Raw genomic sequence first — 15,845 nt, 5'->3', positions numbered from 1 at the left:
CGAACCCGTGTCCCCTGCGTTGGCAGGCGGATTCTTAACCACTGCGCCACCAGGGAAGCCCCACAGCAGATATTTAAATCATACATTTGTTCACTGATAATTGAGAGACCTATATTGTGCCTAATCTGTGATTGTTCCTTGTGTTGAAAATATTAAATAGCTTAATTATCCCTTGTTAAAGGGAATGCACCAAGGAGATTTCTTTGATTTCAAACATAGCACCCTGTTGAGGCTACTTGAGAAAATAGTATGTCCAGGAGTGAGTTTTGTGATAGCTGCCAAATTCTAATTTTTTCTTATTTATTTATTTATTTATTTATTTATACAGCAGTTTCTTACTAGTTACCTATTTTATACATATTAGCGTATATATGTCAATCCCAATCTCCCAGTTCATCCCACCACTATTAGCCCCGCTTTCCCCCTTTGGTTTCCATACATTTGTTCTCTACATCTGTGTCGCTATTTCTGCCTTGCAAACCAGTTCATCTGTACCATTTTTCTAGATTCCACATATATGCGTTAATATACGATATTTGTTTTTCTCTTTCTGACTTACTTCACTCTGTATGACAGTCTCTAGGTCCATCCACGTCTCTGCAAATGACCCAATTTCGTTCCCATATATTCCATTGTATATATGTACCACATCTTCTTTATCCATTTGTCGATGAGCATTTAGGTTGCTTCCATGAGCTGGCTCTTGTAAATAGTGCTGCAGTGAACATTGGGGTGCATGTGTCTTTTTGAATTATGGTTTTCTCTGGGTATATGCCCAGTAGTGGGATTGCTGGGTCATATGGTAATTCTATTTTTAGTTCTTTAAGAAACCTCCATACTGTTCTCCATAGTGGCTGTATCAATTTACATTCCCACCAACAGTGCAAGAGGGTTCCCTTGTCTCCACACCCTCTGCAGCATTTGTTGTTTGTAGATTTTCTGATGATGCCCATTCTAACTGGTGTGAGGTGATACCTCATTGTAGTTTTGACTTGCATTTCTCTAATAATTAGTGATCTTGAGCAGCTATTCACGTGCCTCTTGGTCATCTGTATGTCTTCTTTGTGGAAATGTCTATTTAGGTCTTCTGCCCATTTTTGGATTGGGTTCTGCCTGTTTTTGGATTGGGTTGTTTGATTTTTTAATATTGAGCTGCATGAGCTGTTTATATATTTTGGAGATTAATCCTTTGTCCGTTGATTCATTTGCAAATATTTTCTCCCATTCTGAGGGTTGTCTTTTCGTCTTGTTTATGGTTTCCTTTGCTGTGCAAAAGCTTTTAAGTTTCATTAGGTCCCATTGTTTATTTTTGTTTTCATTTCCATTACTGTAGGAGGTGGGTCAGAAAAGATCTTGCTGTGATTTATGTCAAAGAGTGTTCTTCCTATGTTTTCCTCTAAGAGTTTTATAGTGTCCGGTCTTACATTTAGGTCTTTAATCCATTTTGAGTTTATTTTTGTGTATGGTGTTAGGGAGTGTTCTAATTTCATTCCTTTACATGTAGCTGTCCAGTTTTCCCAGCACCACTTATTGAGGAGGCTGCCTTTTCTCCATTGTATATTCTTGCCTCCTTTGTCAAAGATAAGGTGACCATATGTGCATGGGTTTATCTCTGGGCTTTCTATCCTGTTCCATTGATCTCTATTTCTGTTTTTGTGCCAGTACCATACTGTCTTGATTACTGTAGCTTTGTAGTATAGTCAGAAGTCAGGGAGTCTGATTCCTCTATCTCTGTTTTTCTTTCTCAAGATTGCTTCGGCTGTTCAGGGTCTTTTGTGTTTCCATACAAATTTTAAGGTTTTTTGTACTAGTTCTGTAAAAAAATGCCATTGGTAATTTGATAGGGATTTCATTGAACCTGTAGATTGCTTTGCCAAATTCTAATTGTGAGACTTTAGGGTGTTCTAAATTATTTTGTATGTGCAGTGTTCTAATCCAAGCAGTGATAGCCCACGTATGGAACATTGACAGAGACAACTGGACTGTTGGACAGTGCAAACAGTTGGACTGGATGTTCGGCTAATTGTGGCCACATGCTCATGCTTGGTCTTTGGGAAACATATAGTTCCACTTAATATTTGAGTAGCTCAGAAATTTGGGAGTCCCAGGCCATTGAACTAGTTTGAGCAGTCACATAGCTCATCCTAAATATTCTGAGAATGTTGGTATGTATGTATGTGCTGCCGATTAAGAATTGATACTTGGTCAGCTTGGAGGAGGGTTGATTTGTAGTTTGACTTTACCAGTATTGGTGGAAAGACATGGAGTAGCCCCCCAAAACAGGTAAACCTGATCTTGGATTGTAATCTCAGAGTCTTGAAAAGGCCATCTTCATGTGGAAGGATTGCATAATCTCTGTCTTTATATAGTAGAATCTTAGAATTAATATCAAGTGCCATTCTTGTGTTTCCCTAATCAGTCTTATAATTCCAACAGCTTATGGAAGTGACAGGAAAAAATCAGGATGAATGCATAGTGGCTCTGCACGACTGTAATGGAGATGTCAACAAAGCTATCAATGTATTGCTGGAAGGGAATTCAGATACGGTAAGTATTATTAATTGATTTGCAATGCTAAGATTTCTCTCCAGTTTCATATTGCATTTTCAACTTCACCTTATTTGGGGGTGGTGGTGGAGGGGGATTATGGGTGCTGTACCATATATATTTTTTTTTTTTAAAGAGAGAGCTGCTCTTTTTATTTTTATTTATTTATTTATTTATTTATTTATTTATTTATTTATTTATTTATTTATTTATTTATTTATTTATTTATTTATGGCTGTGTTGGGTCTTCGTTTCTGTGCAAGGGCTTTCTCTAGTTGCGGCAAGTGGGGGCCACTCTTCATCGTGGTGCGCGGGCTTCTCATTATTGCGGCCTCTCTTGTTGCGGAGCACAGGTTCCAGACGCGCAGGCTCAGTAATTGTGGCTCACGGGCCTAGTTGCTCTGCGGCATGTGGGATCTTCCCAGACCAGGGCTCCAACCCGTGTCCTCTGCATTGGCAGGCAGATTCTCAACCACTGTGCCACCAGGGAAGCCCTCCATATATGTTTTAAGACCAGAAAGAACACTAACCTGAAATGACTGTTTTTGTTATATATGTTTTCTTCATGAACTTGTAGAATCTGAAGACTTGAAAGAGAACTTGGTCAACTACTCCAGCGTTACACAGTTGCCAAAATTCTCTGGGCCTGTGGACATTTTCACCACCTGAAAAACTTCTCTTGGCTCCACAGCTCATGTTTCTTCGTCTCAGTTGTCACCTCTTACTACTCCTTATATCTCTAGACTAACATAAGAAAAAAATATTTTTTAAACTTAGTAAAATTTGAGGAATGCGCATGCACACTAAAGCTCCTCCCTTTTATTTTAGGAAGTATGCAGCTAAAGCCACACCAGAGGCAGGTGTCAGCCCTAATCTTTTGATTTCTACATGGAAATTACACAGTATTTCATTTGTATTTTTTCATTGAGGAAACCAATTCAGAGCAGATTAAAACAAATAATGATTCACCTAAATGGGGTATAAAGGTGAACACATCAAACAGTGCCTTCCTTATCATTGTTTGGGTTTAATCAAGTTCTCATTTTTAGGGGTAGGCTTTATTAGGCACAGGCTGTATTAAAATGAACTACTGTGACAAGCTCAAAACTGAAATGAGTATATTTTTATTTAATAGGAAACAAGCAGAATAAAATTTGTAATTATAAAAATTAATGATAATTGGGAAAATATTTCGTTATTTGAGCATAGCAGTATTTGTGGGTAAAATTCTATGCAAGATAACACTGGTCCAACATGATAAACTACCAAATATGTGAGTTTGTTGGGAAAATATATCATGTTAAGTGAGGAAATAAAATTTTGAAGAGTTTTTGTTTGCTGACACTTAGGCACGTATTTGGTGGGTTTTATAAACTATGGGGGGTGTTCAGCTCATTGCTAATGGATGCAGTGTAGAATGGTTCTCCTTTATTTTTTTATTTATTTATTTATTTTTTTTTTTAAACATCTTTATTGGAGTATAATTGCTTTACAATGGTGTGTTAGTTTCTGCTTTATAACAAAGTGAATCAGTTATACATATACATATGTCCCCATATCTCTTCCCTCTTGTGTCTCCCTCCCTCCCACCCTCCCTATCCCACCCCTCTAGGTGGTCACAAAGCACTGAACTGATCTCCCTGTGCTATGCGGCTGCTTCCCACTAGCTATCTATTTTAAGTTTGGTAGGGTATATATGTCCATGCCACTCTCTCACTTTGTCCCAGCTTACCCTTCCCCCACCCCATATCCTTAAGTCCATTCTCTAGTAGGTCTGTGTCTTTATTCCTGTCTTGCCCCTATGTTCTTCATGACCATTTTTTTTTTTAGATTCCACATATATGCATTAATATACGATATTTGTTTTTCTCTTTCTGACTTACTTCACTCTGTATGACAGTCTCTATGTCCATCCACATCTCTGCAAGTGACCCAATTTCATTCCTTTTTATGGCTGAGTAATATTCTGTTGTATATATGTGCCACATCTTCTTTATCCATTTATCTGTTGATGGACACTTAGGTTGCTTCCAGGGACCTGTGTTTTTATTTCTCTTGGATATATATGTAAGAATGGAATGATTGGGTTGTATGGTAATCTTATGTTTAACTTTTTGAGAAATTCCCCTACTGTTTTCCAGAGTGGCTACACTATTTTACATTCCCACCAGCAATGTGTGAAGATTCTCTATTGATTTTAATATATTTATTTTGTATGTGACTATCTTATTGAATAATCTTTTCTTTTAGTGGTTTTTCTGTTGATGCTTTATTAATATGTACTCGCAATTTCAAGTGACAGCATTCCAAATCAAACTAGCTGAAGTATTGGTTTATGTAATTAAGAGAAATTTAACTAAAAGAGAAATGTAAGCCGCGCGCAGCAACGAAGACCCAACGCAGATTAAAAAAAAAAAAAAGTAGTAGGTTTCTCCTTTATTTTTAAAATGAACTGAAGGGCTTAACTGCCTTCTTTATTTAAAAAAAAAATCACTGTGAATAAATGAAATATTTCTAAATCATTAATTGGAGGGCGTGTTTTCTTTTATATGGTAGAGATAGTCTTGAATACTGTTTCCTGTTGCCTTTCCTTTAGCTCTCACAGATTCATCATTCCTTTTCTGTGGTGGCTGGGTGAATCTTTTAAGTTTTAAATGAACAGCCAGTTCTATCTCAATAAAGACTTTCAACTTCCTCTCCTCATTTGGGACTGAACCCAAAGGAGGTGGTTCTAGACTGAAAGTTACATAAAGATCTCTTTGGTTACCTCTTTTTTTTTTTTTTTTTAAATAAATTTTATTTATTTATTTATTTATTTTTGGCTGCATTGGGTCTTTGTTACTGTGCGTGGACTTTTCTCTAGTAGCAGCGAGCAGGGTCTACTCTTTGTTTCGGTGCACGGGCTTCTCATTGCGGTGGCTTCTTGTTGCGGAGCATGGGCTCTAGGTGCACGGGCTTCAGTAGTTGTGGCACACAGGCTCAGTAGTTGTGGCTTACTGACTCTAGAGTGCAGTCTCAGTAGTTGTGGCACATGGGCTTAGTTGCTCCACGGCATGTGGGATCTTCCAGGACAAGGGCTCGAACCCGTGTCTCCTGCATTGGCAGGCAGATTCTTAACCACTGCGCCACCAGGGAAGCCCTTTGGTTACCTCTTGAACCTAGAAATCACACAGTTGGGGCTAGATGTGGCATGTTGTTTTCTTAAAAGGTCAGAAACTAGCAAATTAGGGCCTGAACACAGACACAAAAGGCATTTGCCTGTTTGGAGGTGAGAAGGCTATAGGGAAAATGGAGAGGCAGAGGGGAAGTCCTTTGAAACCCTCGTTTGTTTAGGATTATTCCGTGGTCCATCTTTTCTTTCATCCTGTTTGCCTTGTTTCTTACCTTGTTGTTGTCTGCCGTAGCCATGGCTACTACTGAGGTAGGTGGGGATGGCATAGAGTGGGAGCTTGGGGAAATAACATTTAGTTTATGCTTATCAGCATAGGAAAAGGCTCTGTGGTGGGACAACATATAGTATGTTGCCAATTCAACTAGTTGCTGTAATCTTTTGTGCTGTCTATAGCAACAGGAACCTAATAGATTTGCTGTCTTTATCATCAGAGAGTACAGTACGTTTATGGAGAAGAATTAAAATGGTAGGCATGCAAGCTGTAAGGCATGAGTAATTAGGTCTGAAAGATAAATGCACACACTCTTGATGATTGTCCACACTTTGAGTGATAACTCTGAATAAATGCTCTTATTTTCGATAGACTTCATGGGAGACTGTAGGAGGGAAGAAGAAGAATTTTGGAAAAGAAAGTTCAGAAAACAAAGAGAATAGAGAGAAGAGAAGTGAGAGAGAAGTGAGCCGTGGACGCGGAAACAACAACCGGAAAGTAAGAGGTGGCAATCGTGGGAGAGAGTGTAAGTACAGACCTTTCTCCTCACCTTTGTTTTATGAAAATTTTCATGCATGTTAAAAAGCTGACAGAATGATCCAATGAATTCCTATAAATCCACTTCCTCAATGCAATATTTGTTAGTATAGTTAACAGTTAGTAATGAGCTACAACTGAGTAGTTTATTAGAACCCTAACTGATACAATTTCATATTTAGCACTGACCTGGGCTGTAGGTATTTGTGTTGTGTCTTAAGACCGCCTTCTGTTATGAATCAAGTGCATTGTCTAATTTTAAAGAAGGTTTTTTTGTTGGCTGATAGCTAAAGCTGTTTATTCTTCCCCACTTATGGATATTCATGATATATGCAAGGTTTAGATTAAGAGGAAAGTTGTTGAATAGGAAAGGTTTTTCTCAGTTCTCTCCATTTGACTCAGGTTTTGGCATCATTCACCCAAAACAACACTACCTCCTATGCAGATGTACCAAAGTGGCTAAATTATGATAAATATTTAACACGTTCCTTTATAGACTTTTGCTAGTTTATTTATACCACAGATGTTTATTGAGTATCTACAGTGTAGTGGATAGTCTTCAAGGCATACAGCAATGAAGAAAACAGAAATCTTTGCCCTTCTAAAACATCTTTTAAGGGAGGTAGAGTGAGATGTAACAATAAAAAAGAGAAGTAACATTTCATATTAATATTATAATATTTTAATGGCATTATGTAGAAGATTATGCTCTGGAGAAAAACAAAGGCAGAGAGATGGGAATTATAGGTACGGGTTTGACAAATTTAAAGAGAGTGACCAAGGAAGGCCTCACTGACAACTCACATACTTAAGCCATGAAAGAGATGAGGGGAGCAAGCTGTGCCAATATTGTTCATAAAATTTCTGTATTATACAGAGTCATTAATGCCAATATAGGAATAAGGAGAAGAAAAGACTGTGTTGGCATCTTCTGGACAGTAACCTGGAAAAACCTCTCTAACAGCGATTTCCCCAAGAATTCAGTGTTTCCTTGGTATTGCAGTTTGCTCGTCTATGCCTTTCCAGGCTTTGAACTTAACCAATGAGCAAATTTTATTGTGTATGGTTACATAACAAAGGTATTTTATTTCGAAGTAAACTTACTTTACAGGAGGGCATGTCAAAACAGAAAATAAAAGTGGTATGTCGTTTTAATTTCTTTTTGAATTTTCACCAATGAATTAAGCAAGTTGTGCTGTCATTCAGTTTTTTGAGCCACGCTGGTTTGGTTTTTCTTGCTTTCTAAACCCTTTGGTTAAATTTTAACCTTTTTTAAAAAAAGCCTTTTTTTGTTGAGGGGTGGAGGGAGTCTTTTTGTCCTTGTCTTTAATAGCTGGTGGTTTGCTTATGTATAAGGGGTGCTCTTTTCTTCCTTAGTTAGAGGTGAAGAGAATGGAATTGATTGCAATCAAGGGGACAAGCCTTCAGACCGTGGCAAGAGAGCTCGTGGTAGAGGTAAGACAGAATAAGGCGGAAGGAGATGCTTGTGATCGGGAGAAGGAGGCAGCTTGTTCACATACTCAGTACATTAAGCCATGGCAGTGTACTCTGAAAGAATGGTTGATCTGAAATCTTGTGATTCATTTACTGATGCCTATGAATGAAGTGTTTGGATTATGTAATTTTGAGGAAACCTATTGGTTGTTTTCAGATGAGCTGAGAAAGGCCCTTTCTATGAATAATTTAAAACTTGAAGCTCTGACCAAAAAGTTACTAATTCTCCTATGTTGGACTTTAACAGATGTGTTTTACCCATATGATACTGTTTTTTTTTTTTAATGTTTATTTATGTATTTATTTATTTGGCTGCATTGGGTCTTAGTTGCAGCACACGGGATCTTCATTCAGGCATGCAGGATCTTTTGTTGTGGCGTGTGGGCTTCTCTCTAGTTGTACTTTTTTTTTTTTTTTTTTTTTTAAGGAAATCCTTGGTAACCAACAACTGCTTTTTTTTTTTTTTTTTTTTTTTTAAGATTTAATTTTGGGACTTCCCTGGTGGTGCAGTGGTTAAGAATCCGCCTGCCAATGCAGGGGACATGGGTTCAAGCCCTGGTCTGGGAAGGTCCCACATGCCACAGAGCAACTAAGCCCATGCACCCCAACTACTGAGCCTGCGCTCTAGAGCCTGTGAGCTACAACTGCTGAGCCCACGTGCCACAGCTACTGAAGCCCGCACGCCTAGAGCCCGTGCTTCGCAACAAGAGAAGCCACCGCAATGAGAAGCCCATGCACCGCAACGAAGAGTAGCCCCTCCTCGCCGCAACTAGAGAAAGCCTGTGTGCAGCAATGAAGACCCAACGCAGCCAAAAATAAATAAAATTAAACCTTTTAAAAATAAATTTATTTTATTCTATTTTATTTATTTGGCTGCTGTGGGTCTTCATTGCTGAATGCGAGCTTTCCCTAGTTGCGGCGAGCGGGGTCTACTCGTTGTGGTGCACGGGCTTCTCATTGCGGTGGCTTCTCTTGTTGCGGAGCACAGGCTGTAGGAGTGTGAGCTTCAGTAGCTGTGGCACGTGGGCTCAGTAGTTGTGGTTCTTTCTGACTTACACCACTCTGTATGACGGACTCTAGGTCCATCCACCTCACTACAAATAATGCAATTTAGTTTCTTTTTATGGCTGAGTAGCATCCCATTGTATATATGTGCCACATCTTCTTTATCCATTCATCTGTTGATGGACACTTAGGTTGCTTCCATGTCCTGGCTATTGTAAATAGTGCTACAGTGAACATTGTGGTACATGACTCTTTTTATTTTTATTTTATTTATTTATTTATTTATTTTTTAATGTTTAACCCCACTTCTGGGCTGGGTTTTTTTTTCTGTTTTTTGTTTTTTAATTAATTAATTAATTACTTTATTTATGGCTGTGTTGGGTCTTCGTTTCTGTGTGAGGGCCCTCTCCAGTCGCGGCAAGCGGGGGCCACTCTTCATCGCGGTGCACGGGCCTCTCACTATCGCGGCCTCTCTTGTTGCGGAGCACAGGCTCCAGACATGCAGGCTCAGCAATTGTGGCTCACGGGCCCAGTTGCTCTGCGGCACGTGGGATCCTCCCACACCAGGGCTCGAACCCGTGTCCCCTGCATTGGCAGGCAGACCCTCAACCACTGCGCCACCAGGGAAGCCCAACTCTTTTTGAATTATGGTTTTCTCAGGGTGTATGCCCAGTAGTGGGATTGCTGGGTCATATGGTAGTTCTATTTTTAGTTTTTTAAGGAACCTCCATAGTGTTCTCCATAGTGGCTGTATCAACTTACATTCCCACCCACAGTGCAAGAGGGTTCCCTTTTCTCCACACCCTCTCCAGCATTTATTGTTCGTAGATTTTTTTGATGATGGCCGTTCTGACTGGTGTGAAGTGATACCTCATTGTGGTTTTGATTTGCACTTCTCTAATGATTAGTGATGTTGAGCATCCGTTCATGTGTTTGTTGGCAATCTGTATATCTTCTTTGGAGGAATGTCTATTTAGGTCTTCCACCCATTTTTGGTTGTTTGTTCTTTGGATATTGAGCTGCATGAGCTGCTTGTATATTTTGGAGATTAATCCTTTGTCAGCTGCTTCGTTTGCAAATATTTTCTCCCATTCTGAGGGTTGTCTTTTCTTCTTGTTTATGGTTTCCTTTGCTATGCAAAAGCTCTTAAGTTTCATTAGGTCCCATTTGTTTATTTCTGTTTTTATTTCCATTTCTCTAGGAGGTGGGTCAAAAAGGATCTTGCTGTGATTTATGTCATGGAGTGTTCTGCCTATGTTTTCCTCTAAGAGTTTGATAGTGTCTGGCCTTACATTTAGGTCTTTTTTTTTTTTTTTTTTTTTTATTTATTTATGGCTGTGTCGGGTCTTCGTTTCTGTGCAAGGGCTTTCTCTAGTTGCGGCAAGTGGGGGCCACTCTTCATCGCGGTGCGCGGGCCTCTCACTATCGCGGCCTCTCTTGTTGCGGAGCACAGGCTCCAGACATGCAGGCTCAGTAATTGTGGCTCACGGGCCTAGTTGCCCCGTGGCATGTGGGATCTTCCCAGACCAGGGCTTGAACCCGTGTCCCCTGCATTGGCAGGCAGATTCTCAACCACTGCGCCACCAGGGAAGCCCCATACATTTAGGTCTTTAATCCATTTTGAGTTTATTTTTGTGTATGGTGTAAGGGAGCGTTCTAATTTCATTCTTTTACATGTAGCTGTCCAGTTTTACCAGCACCACTTATTGAAGAGGCTGTCTTTTCCCCATTGTATATTCTTGCCTCCTTTGTCAAAGATAAGGTGACCATATGTGCGTGGGTTTATTTCTGGGCTTTCTATCCTGTTCCATTGATCTGTATTTCTGTTTTTGTGCCAGTACCATACTGTCTTGATTACTCTAGCTTTGTAGTACAGTCTGAAGTCAGGGAGCCTGAATTCTCCATCTCCGTTTTTCTTTCTCAAGATTGCTTTGGCTATTTGGGGTCTTTTGTGTTTCCATACACATTGTGAAATTTTTTGTTCTAGTTCTGTGAAAAATGCCATTGGTAGCTTGATAGCGATTGTGTGAATCTGTAGATTGCTTTGGGTAGTATAGTCATTTTCACAATGTTGATTCTTCCAATCCAAGAACATGGTATATCTCTCTGTTTGTATCATCTTTAATTTCTTTCATCATTGTCTTATAGTTTTCTGCATACAGGTCTTTTGTCTCCTTAGGAAGGTTTATTCCTAGGTATTTTATTCTTTTTGTTGCAGTGGTAAATGGGATTGTCTCCTTAATTTCTCTTTCAGATTTTTTGGCATTAGTGTATAGGAACGCGAGAGATTTCTGTGTATTAATTTTGTATCCTGCAACTTTACCAAATTCATTGATTATCTCTAGTAGTTTTCTGGTGGCATCTTTAGGATTATCTATGTATAGTATGTCATCTGCAAACAGTGACAGTTTTACTTTTTCTTTTCCAGTTTGTATTCTTTTATTTCTTTTTCTTCTCTGATTGCCATGACTAGGACTTCCAGAGCTATGTTGAATAATAGTGGAGAGTGGACATCCTTGTCTTGTTCCTGATCTTAGAGGAAATGCTTTCAGTTTTTTACGATTGAGAATGATGTTTGCTGTGGGTTTGTCGTATATGGCCTTTATTATGTTGAGGTGGGTACTCTCTATGACCACTTGCTTGAGAGTTTTTATCATAAATATGGGTGTTGAATTTTGTCAAAAGCTTTTTCTGCATCCATTGACATGATCATATGGTTTTTCTTCTTCAATTTGTTAATATGGTGTATCACATTGATTGATTTGCATATATTGAAGAATCCTTGCATCCCTGGGATAAAATCCCACTTGATCATGGTGTATGATCTTTTTAATGTGTTGTTGGATTCTGTTTGCTAGTATTTTGTTGAGGATTTTTGCATCTATATTCATCAGTGATATTGGTCTGTAATTTTCTTTTTTTGTAGTATCTTTGTCTGGTTTTGGTATCAGGATGATGGTGGCCTCATAGAATGAGTTTGGGAATGTTCCTCCCCCTGCAATTTTTTGGAAGAGTTTGAGAAGGATGGGTGTTAGCTCTTCTCTAAATGTTTGATAGAATTCACCTGTGAAGCCATCCAGTCCTGGACTTTTGTTTGTTGGAAGATTTTTATTCACAGTTTCAATTTCATTGCTTGTGATTGGTCTGTTCATATTTTCTCTTTCTTCCTGGTTCAGTCTTGGAAGGTTATACCTTTCTAAGAATTTGTCCATTTCTTCCAGGTTGTCCATTGTATTGGCATAGAGTTGCTTGTAGTAGTCCCTTGTGATGCTTTGTATTTCTGCAGTGTCTGTTGTAACTTCTCCTTTTTCATTTCTTAATTTTATTGATTTGAGTCCTCTCCCTCTTTTTCTTGATGAGTCTGGCTAAAGGTTTATCAGTTTTGTTTATCTTCTCAAAGAACCAGCTTTTAGTTTTATTGATCTTTGCTATTGTTTTCTTTGTTTCTATTTCATTTATTTCTGCTCTGATCTTTATGGTTTCTTTCCTTCTACTAACTTTGGGTTTTGTTTGTTCCTCTTTCTCTAGTTCCTTTAGGTGTAAGGTTAGATTGTTTTTTTGAGATTTTTCTTGTTTCTTAAGGTAGGATTGTATTGCTATAAATTTCCCTCTTAGAACTGCTTTTGCTGCATCCCATAGGTTTTGGATTGTTGTGTTTTCATTGTCATTTGTCTCTAGGTATTTTTTAATTTCCTCTTTGATTTCTTCAGTGATCTCTTGGTTATTTAGTAACATATTGTTTAGCCTCCATGTGTTTGTGTTTTTTACGTTTTTTTCTCTGTAATTTATTTCTAATCTCATAGTGTTGTGGTCAGAAAAGATGCTTGATATGATTTCAATTTTCTTAAATTTACCGAGCCTTGATTTGTGACCCAAGATGTGATCTATCCTGGAGAATGTGCCGTGGTCACTTGAGAAGAAAGTGTAATCTGCTGTTTTTGGATGGAATGTCCTATAAATATCAATTAAATCTATCTGGTCTATTGTGTCATTTAAAGCTTGTGTTTCCTTATTAATTTTCTGTCTGGATGATCTGCCCATTGGTGTAAGTGGGGTGTTAATGTCCCCCAATATTATTGTGTTACTGTCAATTTCATGTTTTTTAGCTGTTGGCATTTACCTTATGTATTGAGGTGCTCCTATGTTGGGTTCATATATATTTATAATTGTTATATCTTCTTCTTGGATTGATCCCTTGATCATTATGTAGTGTCCTTCCTTGTCTCTTGTAACATTCTTTATTTTAAAGTCTATTTTATCTGATATAAGTATTGCTACTCTAGCTTTCTTTTTCCATTTGCATGGAATATCTTTTTCTATCACCTCCCTTTCAGTCTGTGTGTGTCCCTAGGCCTGAAGTGGGTCTCTTGTAGAGAGCATATATATGGGTCTTCTTTTTGTGTCCATTCAGCGAGCCTGTGTCTTTTGGTTGGAGCATTCAATCAATTAACATTTACGGTAATTATCGATTTGTATGTTCCTATTACCATTTTCTTAATTTTGGGTTTTTTTTTTTAGGTCTTTTTCTTCTCTTGTGTTTTCCACTTAGAGAAATTCTTTTAGCATTTGTTGTAGAGCTGGTTTGGTGCTGCTGAATTCTCTTAGCTTTTGCTTGTCTGTAAAGCTTTTGACTTCTCCATCGAATCTGAACGAGATGCTTAACGGGTAGAGTAATCTTGGTTGTAGGTTCTTCACTTTCATCACTTTAAATATATTGTGACACTCCCTTCTGGCTTGTAGAGTTTTTGCTGAGAAATCAGCTGTTAACCTTAATGGGAGTTCCCTTGTATGTTATTTGTCGTTTTTCCCTTGTTGCTTTTAATAATTTTTCTTTGTCTTTAATTTTTATCAATTTAATTACTATGTATCTCGGCGTGTTTCTCCTTGGGTTTATCCTGCCTGGGACTCTCTGCGCTTCCTAGACTTGGGTGGCTATTTCCCTTACCATGTTAAGGAAATTTTCGACTGTAATCTCTTCAGATATTTTCTTGGGTCCTTTCTCTCTCTCTTCTTCTGGGACCCCTATAATGCAAATGTTGGTGCGTTTAATGTTGTCCCAGAGGTCTTTTAGGCTGTATTCATTTTTTTCATTCTTTTTTCTTTGTTCTGTTCCACAGCAGTGAATTCCACCATTCTGTCTCTGAGGTCATGTATCTGTTCTTCTGCCTCAGTTATTCTGCTGTTGATTCCTTCTAGTGTATTTTTCATTTCAGTTATTTTATTGTTCATCTCTGTTTGTTTGTTCTTTAATCCTTCTAGGTCTTTGTTAAACATTTCTTGCATCTTCTTGATCTTTGCCTCCATTCTTTTTCCAAGGTCCTGGATCATATTCACTATCATTGTTCTGAATTCTTTTTCTGGAAGGTTGCCTATCTCCACTTCATTTAGTTGTGTTTCTGGGGTTTTATCTTGTTCCTTTCTCTGGTACAAAGTCCTCTGCCTTTTCATTTTGTCTATCTTTCTGTGAATGTGGTTTTCGTTCCACAGGTTGCAGTATTGTAGTTCTTCTTGCCTCTGGTGGATGAGGCTATCTAAGAGGCTTGTGCAAGTTTCCTGATGGGAGGGACTGGTGTTGGGTAGAGCTGGGTGTTGCTCTGGTGGGCAGGGCTCAGTAAAATTTTAATCCACTTGTCTGCTGATGTGTGGGGATGAGTTCCCTCCCTGTTGGTTGTTTGGCCTGAGGTGACCCAGCACTGGAGACTCTGGGAGGGCTCATGCCAAGGAGTACTTCCCAGAACTTCTGTGACAGTGTCCTTGTCCTCAGAGTGAACCACAGCCACCCCCTGCCACTGCAGGAGACCCTCTAACACTAGCAGGTAGGTCTGCTTCAGTCTCCTATGGGGTCACTGCTCCTTCCCCCGGGTCCTGATGTGCACACTACTTCGTGTGTGCCCTCCAAGAGTGGAGTCTCTTTTTACCCCAGTCCTGTCGAAGTCCTGCAATCAAATCCTGCCAGCCTTCAAAGTCTGATTCTCTAGGAATTCCTCCTCCCATCGCCCGACCCCCAGGTTTGGAAGCCTGACGTGGGGCTCAGAACCTTTACTCCAGTGGGTGGACTTCTGTGGTATAAGTGTTCTCCAGTTTGTGAGTCACCCACCCAGTGGTTATGGGATTTGATTTTATTGTGATTGCGCCCCTCCTACTGTCTCATTGCGGCTTCTCCTTTGTCTTTGGATATGGGGTATCTTTTTTGGTGAGTTGCAGTGTTTTCCTGTTGATGATTGTTCAGCAGTTAGTTGTGATTCTAGTGCTCTCGCAAGAGCGAGTGAGCACACGTCCTTCCACTCTACCATCTTGAGCCAGTCTTGGTACTTGTTTTTTTTAAATCCACTTTATATATAGTAGTGTATATATGTTAATCCTACCCCCCCACCTCCTTATGTTTACTTTTTTTTTTTTTAAAGAATTTTTTGATGTGGACCAGTTTTAAAGTCTTTATTGAATTTGTTACAGTATTGTTTCTGTTTTATGTTTTGGTTTTTTGGCCGTGAGGCATGTGGGATCTTAGCTCCCCGACCAGGGATCGAACCTTCCCCCCCTGCATTGGAAGGTGAAGTCTTAACCACTGGACCTCCAGTGGAAGTCCCCTTATGTTTACTTTTTTTTTTTTTTTTTTTAGTTAATTTATTTTTGGCTGCGTTGGGTCTTTGTTGCTGCGTGCGGCATTTCTCTAGTTGTGGCCGGTGGGGGCTACTCTTTGTTGCGGTGCACGGCTTCTCATTGCAGTGGCTTCTCTTGTTGCGGAGCATGGGCTCTAGGCATGCGGGCTTCAGTAGTTGTGGCATGCAGGCTTAGTAGTTGTGGCTCGCGGGCTCTAGAGCGCAGGCTTAGTAGTTGTGGCGCATGGGTTTAGTTGCTCTGCGGCATGTGGGATCTTCC

At 39.3% G+C, this 15,845-nt stretch overlaps 1 protein-coding gene across 3 annotated transcripts in view; it reads left to right on the top strand.

The window, feature by feature from the left end:
* Positions 1–15,845, top strand: part of UBAP2 (ubiquitin associated protein 2) — a 125,210-nt gene that overhangs the window by 54,889 nt on the left and 54,476 nt on the right. For all 3 annotated transcript variants that reach the window (XM_068552317.1, XM_068552316.1, XM_068552315.1), the window contains exons 4-6: positions 2,437–2,547; positions 6,303–6,456; positions 7,845–7,922. In XM_068552317.1, coding sequence (XP_068408418.1) covers positions 2,437–2,547; positions 6,303–6,456; positions 7,845–7,922 — 343 coding nt within the window. The remainder of the gene's footprint in view (positions 1–2,436; positions 2,548–6,302; positions 6,457–7,844; positions 7,923–15,845) is intronic.

This window comes from Eschrichtius robustus, chromosome 10 (assembly GCF_028021215.1).
Source record: "Eschrichtius robustus isolate mEscRob2 chromosome 10, mEscRob2.pri, whole genome shotgun sequence".
NCBI classification, from domain to species: domain Eukaryota; kingdom Metazoa; phylum Chordata; class Mammalia; order Artiodactyla; family Eschrichtiidae; genus Eschrichtius; species Eschrichtius robustus.
This window is presented reverse-complemented; position numbering and strand designations above follow the sequence as displayed.